Genomic DNA, 15860 nt, shown 5'->3' on the forward strand with positions numbered 1-15860 from the left:
AGCTGGAGCAGCTGGTAAGGGAAGAGACTCAAAAATCACCACACAAACACCGAGGAGGGTCAGTTTTTAAAACTTTTTTTATTTTTTAATTTTTTTTTTTAAGTTTTTATTTTATATTATCTACAAAGTAAAAGTTTTCTTAACTTAAAAGTTACATCACTGTCTCACGATAGTGATTATCTCATCAAACGTGATTTATAAATAATAACTCATCCGTTTGACGATTAGAATTTTTTTTTTCTTTTTTTACTGAACCTGTTTCAAGTTTAGTTAGAAGTAAAAGGGATCTCCAAGTCTTGATTTTTAGTGATAATAGCAGCAAGAATCACTCTTGTTACTTCTTTTGCTAGCTGACGAGTTCATAACTTTGAAGGGTCATTAAAAAATAAATAACTTCCAGTTTTCAGCAAGCAGAGTTGGGGCACTTGCAGGACTCAGATACAGTGCATGGAATTATGGAATAGCCCACAAGTTCCTAAATGCCTCTACTCAGTCCGAATCTCTCCCACTGCAAGATGAACTGTTAGCATTCCTAGTGGATGTTACAAGAAATCAAATTTTTTTTTTTTTTTTTAAACAAAATAAAATGAAATTCTAGTTTTCTGTGCTTCCAGTTGGCAGAAGCAGTAGAAGGAGGGTATTTGGCCTACAAAAGGTATCCAGCCTTTCAGTTATTCCAGATGAGCCTTACAACTGCTGTTGGTGGTGGGCTTGTACTGTAAAAAAAAAGTTCAAATGTAAATAATAAATTGGCAAGCCACACAACAGTTTGCTAGTAAAGTGGTCACAGGACAACTACTGAGCTCAACTTTCTTTTATTTTTATTTTTTTTTTCTTTTTCTTTTATTTTTTTTAGAGAACAAAACAAAGCCCTGCAAATCAAGATGTCCTTGGGATGCTTTTTTTTTTTTTTCCTTTTTCCCTACCTAAGCCCTCAGAGAACAGCTTTGTTCTGCTCACACATTCCCCAGGAAACATCAGGTAAAACTACATCACTACAGAAGTTCAGAGGCTGTTTGAACTTGAATAATCAAAGAAGCCTAAATAAGGTTAAATTTAAAGCGGAAAGAAGTCACACAACTCCTACTTTTCCCCCAAAGTAAAAGCTGCAGAATGTTACTCTGAATTAAAGTTTAGATTTCAGCTGTCACTTTACTTTACCAGCAGCCTAGCAGCCCTACCCCCACAAAACATTTCACTCCTGTCCTCGAGATTTAATCAAACCTCTGATCATTATAAACTCCACACAGTCCATCCCCCACGGCAAATCCACGGCAACACCTGGAAAACTCAAGTCCCACAGTGCCAGTGTCTCACACTTATCCTTTTCTCTACTCCAGCTAGAGAAAAAAACAAGAATATTCCCTGAATTAGGTACAGCTCACCAGCTAAACCTACGCTCCTCTAGGCTGCCGAAGCGCAGCCGCGAAACACAAGGACATCTTAAGGTTGGTCTGTTTGTTTGATACTTTTTAAATTTTTTTTTTTTTTTTTTTTTCCCCAAAATCTGGTTTCTCCCAGTTCTCACTCCTCGACCTGGCTGAGTTAGGGTGCAGGTCTCCCGGGCACACACTCCTCACCTGAAGGGTGGGTCATATAGGGGAAATGTGTTGTTGTCGAGACTGGAATGGGCTGTAGTGCACTTTGAGCGAGGGCGGCTTGGGGACCACCGGGAGGCTGTGTCGTCATTAGCATCATTGGAGCATGGGCAGTTGGGTGAGAAGGAACCATTCCTGACTGTACATGAGCCTGAAACAAAGAGCTCTTTAGTATCATGGTCACAAGGAGGCAGCAACTCCTGGCCACATGACTGGCGAAAGTTCGCTCCGGCTGCAAATCCGGAGCTTTACTCTTCATTTATATATATATATATATATTTTATTTTATTTTTTTTAATTATTTTTTTTTCAGCTAGGTTAAGGGTTAAGGCAGAGGTTGTAACACAAAAAAAAAAAAAAATAATAACAACAAAAAGGAAAAATAATAATTAAAAAAAGGGCTCAAGTCCATATTGCTGGCTCTGAGTTGCGGTCTCAATTTTAGCCATTTTGCCAGCATTAAAGAGGGGGGGTATTAAAAAAAAAACAAAAACAATTCAGCAACAAATCTTCAAAACATTTGTTAGTCACCTACATCAAAGCACTTCCTAGAGGGTACAGATAGGAACTTCACAGGCACTGGGAGTTTGGCATCCTCTCCCCAGCTCTCTCCTTGCACAACCCCACGTTTTCTCCTGGCTCCCTGCCCTGGGAACCTCCCTGTCTTCTCCAGTGACCTGTGCCCACACAGTGCTCAGCCAAGTCCTCCTGACATGAGTGATTTCATCCCTTCACACTCTTGGGGCAGCTTTGTTCTGCTTCCAGTTCAGCTCATCGCAGTTCTTGTGTAATCTGAGCAATCAGGGCTAAGTCTCAGTGGAAAAGGAGATTAATCCTTCCCATGGCTGATCACCTCTGGCAAACAACTTCAGGAACTTGGTGGGTTCTTTAGCTCAGAGCAGTTCATGTCTCTAGAGGTCATCAACTTACTTTATTTAAAAACCTAGCAAACGTTAATTTCTTAAAAGCACAAAGGAACTCAGAGCTCTCAGTGGATTTCTCCGGGGAAAAAAAAAAAAAGCCCCAAAACCCCATCATTTGTACCTAAGGTTTGCTTTGTCCTTCTACCATATCCCAGAACTGCAGCCTCACAGGTCTCCCATGCCAGTAAAGACAGATAGCAGGTAGTGGCCAGAATTTTATTTCTTAAAGACAAAAAGGGTTACTTGACTCATCACAGACATTCCCCAAACTCTTTGATCAGACTTGCACGTGTTAGTAGCACCCCAGAAGCCTTTAAAGGCAGGAACTGCAATTCAAATCTCACTCTTGTTCTAAAAAAGGTTTAGGAGATCAGGCTGTGGAACAGAAACACCTCCCAGGACTGGCTCCACGTTGACTTTGACAAACATGCTATTGTAGAAGCCATCATTATAAAGCAGCTATTCATAGAGCAGCTGGAGTCAATACACACAGTGGATAAAATTTTTCTGCTGTGGCTCAAACACTTTGCAAATTGGCAGCTGACAGCACTCTGTAATGAATTTTAAAGTACTGGTTCTCAAGTGAGATATCTACCAGCTCAAGATTCATCTGATAACCTGAAGGGAAATTGGATTGATCCCCTGTGTTGGCCCAACTGAAATTTTTACTACGTGGTATTTTGGAATTGTGTTTAGAAGCTGGGAATGAGGCTGCTAAAAAACTATTAAATCCAGTGATTAGTTTCCCCACGATGGAATAATTACATGCATTTAAAATTTCTGACAGAACTGTAGTTATGCCTTCACTAGAGATTTTTGAGGGAACTACTTCATTGGCAAAGTCAATTAGTTTGGTGTAAATATCACAAATTGCAGCTTTCGTTCTAAAAAAATTGCAGAGGAGACTGCACAAGTTAAAATCAAGGGCAAGGCAGGCTTTGTCTGTGATTGCTAAAAATCCTGCCTGAGCAGTCAGTTCTGACTCCAAGTTGCATCTGATTTGTTTAATTTGGTTTGCTTGGCACACAGAAAGGAAGGCAATGGTCACATCCTGCATCCCTGGCCTGGCCAGGGCACAATTCAGGCACAACTTTACCCTTTCATGGCCTTCAAACAAATGTTTCATCTTTCAAATCACAGCACTGGGCATGCCACTAAGCCAAGACCCCTCTGAGAAGCTCTAAACACAACCCAGGCATTCACAGCAGTGCCTTCACACCAGAGCAGAGCAGGAGTCTTGTTTCTGGCAGAAACCAGAGAAGGGGAGGACATGCCAAGATGCCACAGCAATCATCAGCTTTGGCCATCCTCGCCTTATCCTCCCCCCGCCAAAAAAAAAGCAGAGAAATCAAAAGCTTAAGAGAATCAAAAAGCTAAAAACTCAACATCAGTAAAACAATTCCTAAAGAACTATTGATTTATTGGCTTAACTGACTGTCCCAGGGACCAAAGCAAAGATTTTATCAGAATTCTGCAAGGGACTGGAAACCTGTCAGATTAACATCCCTAATCATAGTTAGTCACTTTATCCCAAACTATTGTTAACCTGTAAGAGAAGGCAGAAGCCAGACACCAAGTTCTTGGTCTGAAGAAGAAATTGTTCAGGCAAATTACTGATTGAACTGCCCATTCCTTGACAAAGGACACTAAATCCAGGAGATTTAGTAAACATCAGAAAATCTCTGTCACACTGCCTTACACAGAGCTCTTGATTAATCTATCACGTGCTTCCCCTCCCCAAATCCTTTTTCTCAGGGAGCTGACCACAAGAGAGCAGTTAAGAGAAGTGAGTTTCTGATTCTGAAGCAAAGACTGTTGTTTTAGCTTGCCCAACAATCTTTGGGGATCTTCAGCACAAGCAGCTCATTTAGAACCACACACACACACCACACACACACACCACACACACAGAGGCTTCTTTCTGCAAGGATTGTCCTGCAGTCACCTTAACTCTCTCCTCCCTCCCTGCACTGCTTTGCTACTCCCTGGAAATCCTGTCATGTCCTTTTCTGGATGTATTTGTGTAAAATTCGTCTACGATGCAGAGCCTGAAACTGCCACCAAAAGCAGCAGCTCAGCCTTTCTGCACTCAGCTCCCACCTCCAACCTTTCTGTATGCCAGCTCTTCCTGGGATCAGGCACCTGACTGAGCAGGGAACCAATCTGAGCAAGAAATAGCCTTAAAAGGGGGGTAGGGGAGGCACATTTCAGCTGAATCGTGTCCCCAGCCTGGTTTGCTCCATGGCCAAGCAGTTCTGTGAGCAGAGTGGTGGGGCAGGGACAAGGATGGGAGCCAGGAACTGGGAAGAGAGCTCAATTTATTTCAGTAGCAGTGCCAGCTTAAGATGTCTTCATTAAACTACAGTTGCAGATGCACTAGGTGTTGGAAGCTGAGGTCCAAATACACCTTGTCAAATTCTAGATAAAGGCAATGTACAGACAGAAACCTAAATAACAACAACAGGTAAGTCTGTGCTGAGAGGTGACAGATTGGCAATCACTTCAGCAGGCCCGACTGTCCTAACTTTTGTGGCATTAAGACATTTAGTCTTGAAGGTTGTTAAACTGTGTTTACCTGGGGGACATGGGCCATGTGTGGCGGATTGGTATATGCAGGTTGAACATGGGAGGGATGAATGGTGAAGACTGTTTGTTGTGCTGTAGGAAAATTGTTTTGTGGAGACTGCGTGTTGGAGCCTGGCGTCATGGAAGGAGGGGTTGGAGCTAGACCTGCGTGGTAAATCGCCGACTGCTGCTGGGGGTTGGCCAGGTGCAGGGCCTGGGCAGCCTGGTGCTGGTGGTGCTGCAAGAAAACACAGAGATCATTTAGGTTAGGGCTGAGGAATTACACTGATCCTGTTAAGGAGAAAGGAGAGGGAAACTGCTCTCAGTTCCGAACACGTAAATGGCGAATCTTTAGGATCGCCTGTGCTCATGGGGAAACTCTTTATAACCCCACCAGGCTCAGCTTCTGCTGGCAAACAGAACCCAGACTATCAGGTAAAACCATGGAGGACCTGGAGGTGGGAATGCCTCACAGCTGCAGCCAGTTATTCCCAGGAGGGAATTCAGGAATGCAGCACTATTCCAAGGACCACTTTATTTTCAGTTGCTTTGACAAAATCCAACCAAACGCCTCCCAGCATTTATCTGCTATTTCCACTTCACTCGTGTGAAAGCACTGACACAATTATGATCCTTCCTTAATCCTTAAACTGCAGCATCCCCCATCCCCTGTGAACAGGGAGAAATGAACGGTTGGACTCTGCTTCTTTTTCCTCTCAGAGAAATCAATACATCAACATCAAGCACCAGTCAGCTGCAAAACCCCTTAAACACAATTAAACTCAATTTGGAGCCGCTCAGGGCTGTGTTACCTGCACGGGGCTTGGAGCAGGGTGGCTTCCAGCATGTTGGCTTTGCTGCTGGCCAGTTGGGGTGGCAGAAGGCTGAGGATGCGGAGGATGCGGATGCAGGGTAGCATTAGGGTGGGCATACTGCTGAGCAAGTGAGCCAGTGGAAACTAGGATGAAAAAGAGGAATATTTAACACCAGGTACGGGACGTGCACCTCTATCAAGTCACCATCTTGCACTTGAAGGTTTCACTACAACTCAGTCTGTAAATATATTCCCTCCCCCTTCTAAAAAAAATATATATATTTATCTTGCAAATAGCTGATGATCTTACCTTGCTTTTGTGTAGTTTGGTTTGGCAGGAAAGTCTATAAACAACCATAATTAAGACAGTTCATCTACCCTAATTTGACAATGTAACAGATACTTCATAGAGAAAAGCAGTATTTCATCTTTTGTTTTGTCAAACAGACCGGTTTTATAAAGATCAAATTTATAATTTTCATACAATTTAGGACTTCCTGAGATATACTTTTCAAAGGTGTTACGAGTCATTTTTATTTCCACCATCCAAAAAAAATTCTTTGGCCTTATACCTGGCTAACCTCACCATGCTACTCTTCTGGAAATTGCTCACAGAACAGTCAGAGGGAAGCACAAACTCCACCCGAGCGCTCCAGAGTAAATAAACACATCACAGCTGAGAAAACTGAGGCTGCTTGAGCATCAAATTTTTGCTGAAGCCACTTTCTTGTGCTAAAATAACCCATTTTTCCTCTGCCCTCGAGGCCAATCTGTTCTGGATCGCCACCATCCTGTGAGTTCCCCAACACTGCCATGGAATTCTTCATTCCTTGAAACAGTAGCAAATAAGGTACAAAATTCCCAAAAAGGAAGAAACTGAACAGCAGAAAACTTCCACCCCAGTGAAGCCACATCTGTTGCTACAGCCGTGCCAGTCTCCAACAACAAACACCAAGGGCTTGGATCCTGCTCTGTCCTGCTTCACACTAAATCCCGTTTTTTTGGAACTTTTGAGGGAATCTAAGCAAGTTTGGAAAGCCATGATGACAACAAGTCTTCCTTTCAACACAAAGCATGCACTGTGAAAGCAGGACCCTAAAAATGAAGATGTTTCCCCTATTTCTTTTAGGTCTTGTGCAACAATCAACTGCCTGCAGACAGGGATCACGTGTTAATCCCTCTGATGTCACAGCCTGAAAGACCAAGGGGAGTTTTGCTGACAAAGTGCTAAAAAAGCAAACAGCCAAAGAAAACCATCAACTCAATATTTCCTTCGCCTGTTCCTTATTTGTTTTGGTGCTTTTTGGTCATTCTGAAGTTAATTACTGATGAATATCCACCAGGTTATATTGGGTTTTTTTATTGGGGTTGGTATAATATGAGAACTTGATGGCCACTGCAGTTTTCCTTCAGTCTGGTTTGCTATAAACCTTACAAATCCAAGTTCTAACACGTCCCAACTCACCAGAATACGCAGGGCCAGGAGATTTTTGCCTAACTGAAGTTTTTCTCCCCTCTGCAGGTTCCTCCTTTAGAAAATAACTGCCTGCCACATTTAACTTAATCCCTGGCAAGCTCTATTAAATCTTCACTGAGCAAATGGCCTCGCAGTGATGAGCAGTTTCAGGCTATTAATGCAGATGAACTAAATTCCTGCAGCCTGGAGTTGATCCTAATGTTCTTATCCACGTGTGCAAGCACAGTTGTACACTCTGAGACTTCCTGATTGAGAGGGGTTTCAAAAACACCTCAGTATTTTCTAAGCACATTGTCAAAACCAGCAGGATCTTCTGCCACAGCATTTTATGCTTTAAATTCAAGTATTTTTGGGGTGGTTTTTTTTCAGTATCACTACTAAAATGTATTTTGCAGCAGCATCCCTGCCATGCTCCTCCTTGGCTTTCAGACACCTCTCTTCTGAAAAACCAAAATTATCAATGGCAACACTGATCATTTTTACAGCACCAAGTTTATGGCCTTCCACAGGAGGAAAATTTCTCAACCTCATTATTACACACCCTCTGAAGAAGGACAGAAATTATTATCTTTGCCAAAGTAATAGAAATAAATGGAAGGAGGGATTACTTGCTTGCCAAAGGGCACATTAGACCAGCAATCCTCCCAGTGCCTCAGCCACAGAGCTGGCAAGCCTGACTACAAATTAACTCCAACTCCATTCAAGAGGCTTTAAAATGCAGATGAAATTTAATTCTAAGCTGTAAGATACTCAAGGCTTCCCACATCACTTGTTAAGAGCCCCCAAAATAATGTGGGACTCCCTTAAACCGTTTGTGCAATTCGTCTTTCGGCTCTTTATGGCCAAGAGAATAATAAACTCACTTGTTCTGAAATAGATATTTCTACAATAAAACTTCACAATAAAGAATTTCTCTCTTAAGACACCAGTTAAACCAGGGAATAGCACCCTAAAGAACAGATATGAACCAGGGGGAGGATCAGGTTTTTGTCACAGTGGTAGCTCTTCCAAAACCACCTAATATTTTATCCACATAGCTTTGGATTTGAAGCACTGGACTTTTTTATACTGAAGAATATTTGTTTCTCCTCTCCTTTATTTTGTCTTTAGCAGATCACCCTAATGACCACATTTGTAGAGCTTAAAACCACTCCAGATGCTGCTGCAAATTATGTTTTAATAGTAATATTAAAAGTGACTTTCAAAAAATGTTATCTGGGCACTTCCCAAAGTCCTGGCCAGTCCCTGCACACAAACCAAGAACAACTCAGCAGGTCTGAAATGCATTCCCAGTTCTAAACCAGAGTTCAGGCTCCAACTCCAGCACTGTAAATGGTTTTTCATGTTTAGTTAGTGCAAATAATTCCTGCCAAGCCAATGAAATCTCTGAGACCAGCAGGGCTGTCAAAGGAGTCTTGTGAAAATCATGAAAAATTCACCTGCTCAGCCAGAACTAAAACACTTCCCCTGGGATTTTTTAAAGGAATTTTTGTCTGGTCATCAAAACAGCTCACTACATGAATTAACAGCAAATAAGACAAGACAGGAGGTGAAAAAAAAAAAGAAAATGACCCATTATCCAACATTTTTCCCCAACTGTCAGTATTTTGGGCATTTTCCAAATGGCCACCTATTATCTGAGAACGTGCCAGGAAAGCTCTAGGAAAGGACACACCTTGCTGCAAGTTACCTCAGCTCATTCTAGCACAAATACTCTGGGTTTCTCACCTTTTATGCCTTAAATTCCTCTGCCTGGGCTGACCTGCTTCACTTCTGCATCTTTCTAATCAAATTGGTTCTAATGTGAGAGATTTCACTGCGCTGACCTGGCAGGGACACGTGGGGAGGGAAGCGACTCAGTCACGGAATGGGAAAAAAAACATCACAGGGATTGAATTACTGAATTCAACTCCACAGAACTGCACCCCATTTCTGAGAGCAAACAAGAAGTAGTCAGCCACAGAACCCACAGAAGGAGCTGAAATTAAAAGAAGTCAGAGCAGCAGAAATCAAGCAGAACCCTCAGCCACAAGGGAATAGGTGAAACCACATGGTGTCATTTCATAATTTTGTCTTTTCCCCGGAATTTCAATGGTGCCAATGGTGGTCAGCGTTGGTCATGGTCCAAAGATGCATTGAAGAGCCTATTTTCAAGAACTGACCAGTGAACAAACTTCAAAACTATTGCCAGAGCCAGTAAGATGGTGAGGATAACTACATTTAAAAGACCTGAATGGTAGGAAGCAAAGAAATAGCAAATGTTTCTTTCATCGTACAAACATTTCAAGAAGTCATTTTACACAGGTAGAGTGGACTTCACTTCAAAGATAATCCAAGAAAGGAACGAGGTTATTGAAGTGATTTCAGTGCACCAAACCAAGAGGCATGAACACAGCACAGGTCAGCAACCCACAGCCCCCGCTCAGGCAGAACCAAAGTGGCACAAGAAACACAGGAAATCTGCTCCAGAGGAGATTTTTGGAGAACAAGTGGTTTTTGTCACATCCCTCTTGCGTGAGCTAATGGAAAAATAAAAACCCAGGAGAGTGCCTGGCATGGGCTGCACGGACTTACAGACAGACACAGCAACAAGTGCCACGGCAGGACAGGAGCAAGAACAGAAACACCCTGAAACTGCAACTCCTCCTTTCCCATGTCCTGGGTGAGAGTTCATCCTGCAAGCACCCTCCTCAAACCTCAGCTTCCTCCAAGAACACCAGCAGACAAGGCAGTGTTTGGCAGTTCTCTGCCTTTCCCTGGATGAGCTGGATCAGGCTGTTGTGTCCAGAGATTCCCAGCCCCTCTCCCAGTGCCCTCAGAGATGCTGGTCACCAGCACAGCCTCAGCTGAGCCAGGGAATGGAACTGATAAAGTTCAACCTGCCAAGGAGCCCTCATCTCATCCCTGTCACACAACCACCACCACAAGCTGCTCCCAGCATTCCTTCAGTGGCAACTCTACAGAAAATTTCCTCCACTTCGGCTGCAGCTCGAGTTATTTCCTCCCAGGGGCTCAAAACTTCAGCCACGGCTTTTTGAAGGGATGAGGCCCAAGTTACTTCTCCTTTCAGGAAGCTGGTAACTGGTCAGGTGTAAAAATCCTGCTTGGCTCATGAAAGGGAGCAAGGCAGCTCCCACAGGTTTAAGCAGAGGCTACAGAATCACAGAGTGCTTTGGGTGGGAAGGGACCTTCAAGATCATCTTGTTCCAGCCCCTGCCATGGGCAGGGACACTTTCCACCAGCCCAGGTGGTTCCAAGCCCTGTCCAGCCTGGCCTTGGACACTCCCAGGGATCCAGGGGCAGCCACAGCTTCTCTGGGCAGCCTGTGCCAGGGCCTCACCTCCCTCACAGGGAAGGATTTTTTAGAGCCCACTTCTGGCTGCAGATGAAAAGACTGGGTAGTGAAATCAGAGATTACTCCATATCCAACATAAATTTTTGAAGAATAGACAACTCAGCTTCCTGTGATCATATAAATCTGTTCCAAAGCCCCATTCCCTGCCCACTGAGAGGAACCTTCCTGCGTTTTCCACATCCTGGTTTGGTGCAAGGAAACTTGTTCCATCAACACGTCCCATTCCTTTAACATGTGGTTCTTTAGAAAGTGCTAAAGTGCTTTTCTGTACAATCAAAATTAGTACAAAAAACCCAACTCACTGGCAAAGTAGAAAGAAGGGCCTGTCTCCTTGCTGTATGGTATTTTGGGACATGCTGAATTTGGGAAATAGAAAGGTAAATTAGCCTCTTGCCACGTGCATACTTCCCATCTTCTGGAAAGGTCAGTGTCAGTTTTAATTTTTTGCTTAAATTTCTTTTTGAAGACTCTAGAACCATGCAGATATTTTTATTCACTTAGCTGCTATTAGAGCTAGATATTTCGTTTTACAAATGAGTGGAGATGAAACACAAGTCTCGAGTAAGCTTTCCTTCTTAACTGTGACACTGAGGTCTGCAGTTCTTAATTAAAACAAAAAGAAACTTTATGTCAATTCACGGTCTATTACTGTCCACTGTAACAAGAAGGTTAAAATGCAATTACACTAGAGCAGAAACTGGCCCTTGCTTTTTCAGCTATAGCACTGCCATTCTGAACAGTTCCAAGACAACTTTGGTGACTGGTTCACTCTTAGTCCCTGGAGAATCCTCTGAAGTTTATATTATATCCACCATTGTACTATCAGGGGAATAGAATTTACTCTACTGCTGAGACAGAAATCAGATAAAGTTAGAGACAACACCAGACCAGTAAAACATATGCAGAAGGTAAAAGGGGAAGGGAGAGCGGGGACAGGAATGAGAGCACAAAAACCAGGAAATGCATCTGTGTAAAACCAAGGTCTGGTTTTACACAAGTTCTTAAACACAAAAGTTAAGTTATTCAGAGGACTCCAAATTATCTGGAAACAATTCAGCCACATGGAAAACTAACACAAGTTCACTGTCACGGGAATGGACACATCCACCCTCGGTAACCAAATTTTCTACCAGCAGCAGAAGCCTGGTCTGGGCTTTGTGTGACACAGGAGCCAAACTGGGACTGTGGCCAGCAAACTCCAGCAGCCCAAGGACAGGGACTGGGAGGCCACCCCGAGCCAGCAGCTGCCAGACAGACACAGAACCTTCTGAACCCAAGGTGCAGCTGAGCAGGGGAAGGACGACACCTCCAGGTCGGCTGTGTGGCAGGTAAAGGTGTCACATTTCAAACTCTCCTGGACAGGGATGGCTCCGCGGCTGAAGCGTCACAGACGTTGTTATCGTCTGAATGGGAAGAAAGTTGTTTGGACATTGTCCTTCCCCATTTTGAGGGGAAAACCCCAGTGATCTGAACACTCCTCTGTCCTGTCTTTAGCTGGGGTTACTGGGACCACGCAGCTCTGCTTCTCTTTCTTGGCAACAGCGGGGTTGTGACACTGTGAACTGGCAAGGAAATCCCAGAGGTGCAGGAATATCCCATTAAACAGCATTAGACAAAAGTACTTTCCTTTAAAATGGAAGAGTGCTTATCACCAAGTGTAGGTCACTGTATGTATTTTGAATTCAGCTATCTCTTCACAAGACAGGAAGGAAAACAACCCCCAAACTTTTGGCAGTGAGGGTGGGTCCCTTAAATCGACAGGAATTTTCTCTTGGCTGCCAGGCTGTTACTGTTTGCCACAGAATTTCAACTCGTCCCAAACCATTAGTGAAGATGGGAGTTTCAGACCTTACCAGAAAACATTTCACACCTTAGGAATAGTTGATAAGCAGTTTCCCCCCCAACCCCCAGGTCTCAGCATAGAAGTTCTTGCAGGCATCTTCTCTCTACCACATATGCAGGAGAAAAACTGCGTGAATTTTGCAGGAATAACTCAAAGCAAGCACCAGTACCTTGAAGGGTAAAAGGGCCCCACTGAGTCCTGATATCAGTGCTAAAAATAAGTAATAATATATTTTTTAAAAATCAAATAGCAATTTTAAAGAGCCAAAAGAGAAACAGTTTGAGCAAAATCAAAAGCAGCAGCAGCAGTGGTGGTTGTTTCTCTGGAAGTTGTTATTCTGTACTTTCAAATGATTTTTTTTTAAGAGAGGACCAGAATCAAAGTGCACAGGTATATTTAGTTCAAATGTGGGTAAACTTAAGATTCCCAAAAGACAGAGCATAAGTTATGGATATTTTCTTATAGTCACTCAGTCAGATGTGAACAATTCCAACATGGTGTTCTTTAGCTCCATAAGATTGGTCACCTCCAGCATTCCTGCCTTTTCCCCACAAATGGATAAATGGAAGCTGAAGTGGACACGTCACAGCTGGACACACTTTGAGGAAGCACAGTCCATCTGGGCCAGGTCTTCAGGCACTCAGCACATGGAAGACTTGCAAAAATGTTAATGGAGAGGGTGCTGCAGAACATCAGGAGTCATTCCATGTGTCACTGTCACCTTGGAAGGTGAAGGGTACGTTGGAGACAGTTCATGTTCACTAAACACGGCTGCACAGGGGCAAGAACACACCCTTAAAAAAAGGTCTGTCACATGGAGTTCATGATCCTCTTGGATTGAATGGTTTCAGTAACAAAAATTTCAAGCACTCCATCATTTACTGGAAGGTGGGAGAGTATTTAGAAGAGTCACCAAGTAGCTACTTGAAAGAACACAGGAGGACAGGCCATTTCTGTTAAATTAGGTGCTCTTGGGAAAGTAATATTTAATTACATGGCAGGAAATACCAAAGAATTCTCAAGTTTGACCCAACTTAGTTGTTTGCACTGGCAGGTAGTCACATATCTACAACAGACAAGCTGCAAAACCAACACAAAATGAGATCTAACAGTTGTAAGTTAGAATATCAGTGAAAAAAAAACTATACAGACATCTGATCAAAGCCAAGCAAGGCAACGGGGCTTGTACTTCAACGCTGCAGAACCCACTGATTATAGAAGGTAAGGATGGTGCACAATGGGAAATTGCTAGGAAGTCACATGCAACCATTCTGAATCGAACCTCAGATTATCTCATGTTTGGTTTTATTTTAATTAGAATTTGAGAGGAGGGTTTTCACCAATAAAGGTCTGAAAGCCTTTGATCATTCTCTTTATCGGAATTCTATTTAATCTAATGAAAAAGCAAACAGAAGATCTGTTTACATGGACACCTCAAGCACAAGAGTTGAAAAGATCAAAGCAATACAATTAGCAAGGACCTGTGAGAGAAAGATTAATCTCTACAAGTAACTTCCATTTCAGCTTCAGCACAAATGAGCTCAAATGTTCTTCCTCCGAGCGTCAAAATAAGTTATTTTAGTTTCTTAACTCTGTTACCACACCACTGCAGTGATCTGACAGGATGTTTTCATATGGGTAAGACACCTCTTAAAATCAGAATTAATTTCCCACTAAACTCCAGATTCTCTGTAAGTTTTCATGACACATCATGGACTTCCATTAAGTAGCAGTGTAAAACTAAGCACCCGAAAACATACAAAGATGTCTAAAGGTACAGAAAATCTTTTATTAGAATCTAAGTCAATAATATACGTGACCCAATAAAACTTTTCCTCAGATGCTATAACAAGTATTGAAATGCCATGTTTTCAAGAGACCATCTGCTGTTTTGACATTTTATGACAATTTCCAAGCCTTAAACAACCTTGACTCTACCTCTTTCAATAGCATGTTTTGCAGTGAGCTCTTTTTCCTCCAAATTGGGCCTTGATTTATCATACATTTATAATGCTTTAGAAAGTTCTTGCACATTTTACTTTTGTCACAAGGTAACCCACATTTTCAGCACTTCACTGTAAGTGAAAAATGCCCATCTGATAATGCTAGAGACTAATTGTCCCAAGTGAGAGCAATACATGAGCTGTTCCATTGACTTATTCTTGACTTACCAAATGAGAAAGGTAAGCAACACATGGTTTATTTTGCTTAAACAGCAGTGTTCATACTGTTAATAATGCCAGTAGTATCATAAAGACAGCATTTCACTAGTTGCCAGAACTAAAGTCAAGTTTGAAACTGAGGTCATAACCTTGCAATAAAACAAGTACTAATTATAATCAAGGAACAAACAAGGGATGATGTATCAAGAGCATCAAGAGAACTTCAACAAACTTCTTTCAGCAGATATTCTTTAGCAGCTCCCAGGTTGAAATCTCATCTTGGTCACTGGCATCCTACCGAAATCAGCACACTTGAGTTTTCATTTGAACCAGCTGGCTCAGTTTTCAATGCTCTGCTCATCATCATCATCATCATCATCATCTTATGAAATATAAACCACATCTACTGAACGATACCCACGTTTGAAGGCTGAGATTAAATACATCCCCTGCACAAGGTAAGGACTTAAAAAGTTACATATAACACAAAACGTTTCCTACCATACATAGCATGTGTCTGTTCATGCGCACCGTACTGTGTTGCAGAGGAAGATACTAAACCCGGCTGTGCGTGTGCTGGTGGGGCCATCATCCTAGCGTTGCCCTGTATTACAGGGCTATAAACATGAGGATGCTGCAGGCAGAACAAAGGAAAAAAAACCACACAGTTAACTGGGGAATTACTCCAAAGAAACTTGTCATCTAAACAGTCGTGATCAAAAGAGCGGCAGCTCGGCCTTGCTCGAACGCAGAGCGAGCTGAGCATTTCAGACTGCTGTGATTGCCCCAGTTGTTTCCAAAATTTAAGGGCTAGAAACTGGCAGAAAACATTGGCATATCCAATTTTTGCCACTCTAATAATGCACTAAGCTTATACATTTATTCAATTAAATTAGCCTTTGAAGTAAGAGCAGTCCACCAAGTAAGTTATTTTTAGAACACTTAACCAGGAGATGTGCTGGCCATGACCTAAAGAAACTCTTCAAAGAGCTAAAAAACCATATCAATAATAAATGCCAACTTCTAAAATGACCTTAAAATTCGTTAGGACATTAAAATTCATTAGGACCTTAAAATTTGTTACAGGCTTTGAAGCACATTCCAAGATCACCACGTGTGCTCC

General features: G+C 42.5%; 1 protein-coding gene across 13 annotated transcripts in view; it reads right to left on the reverse strand.

Annotated features, from left to right (window-relative positions):
- Positions 1-117: 117 nt before the first annotated feature.
- The window catches only part of ATXN2 (ataxin 2), a 49377-nt gene continuing 33634 nt past the window's right edge, over positions 118-15860 (reverse strand). For 10 of the 13 annotated variants that reach the window (XM_014253810.2, XM_014253804.2, XM_014253806.2 and 7 more), the window contains 4 exons: positions 15239-15371; positions 5899-6044; positions 5097-5324; positions 1470-1749 (listed from right to left, as the gene is read on the reverse strand). In XM_014253810.2, coding sequence (XP_014109285.2) covers positions 1546-1749; positions 5097-5324; positions 5899-6044; positions 15239-15371 — 711 coding nt within the window. In that variant the 3' untranslated portion in view covers positions 1470-1545. Of the gene's footprint in view, positions 717-1469; positions 1750-5096; positions 5325-5898; positions 6045-15238; positions 15372-15860 lie in introns of those variants that run through there. The other 3 variants (XM_005524564.3, XM_014253800.2, XM_014253803.2) reach the window with 2 other exon arrangements.

This window comes from Pseudopodoces humilis, chromosome 20, assembly GCF_049639895.1.
Source record: "Pseudopodoces humilis isolate 2021_Gansu_Grassland_sample_001 chromosome 20, ASM4963989v1, whole genome shotgun sequence".
Classification (NCBI taxonomy): Eukaryota; Metazoa; Chordata; class Aves; order Passeriformes; family Paridae; genus Pseudopodoces; species Pseudopodoces humilis.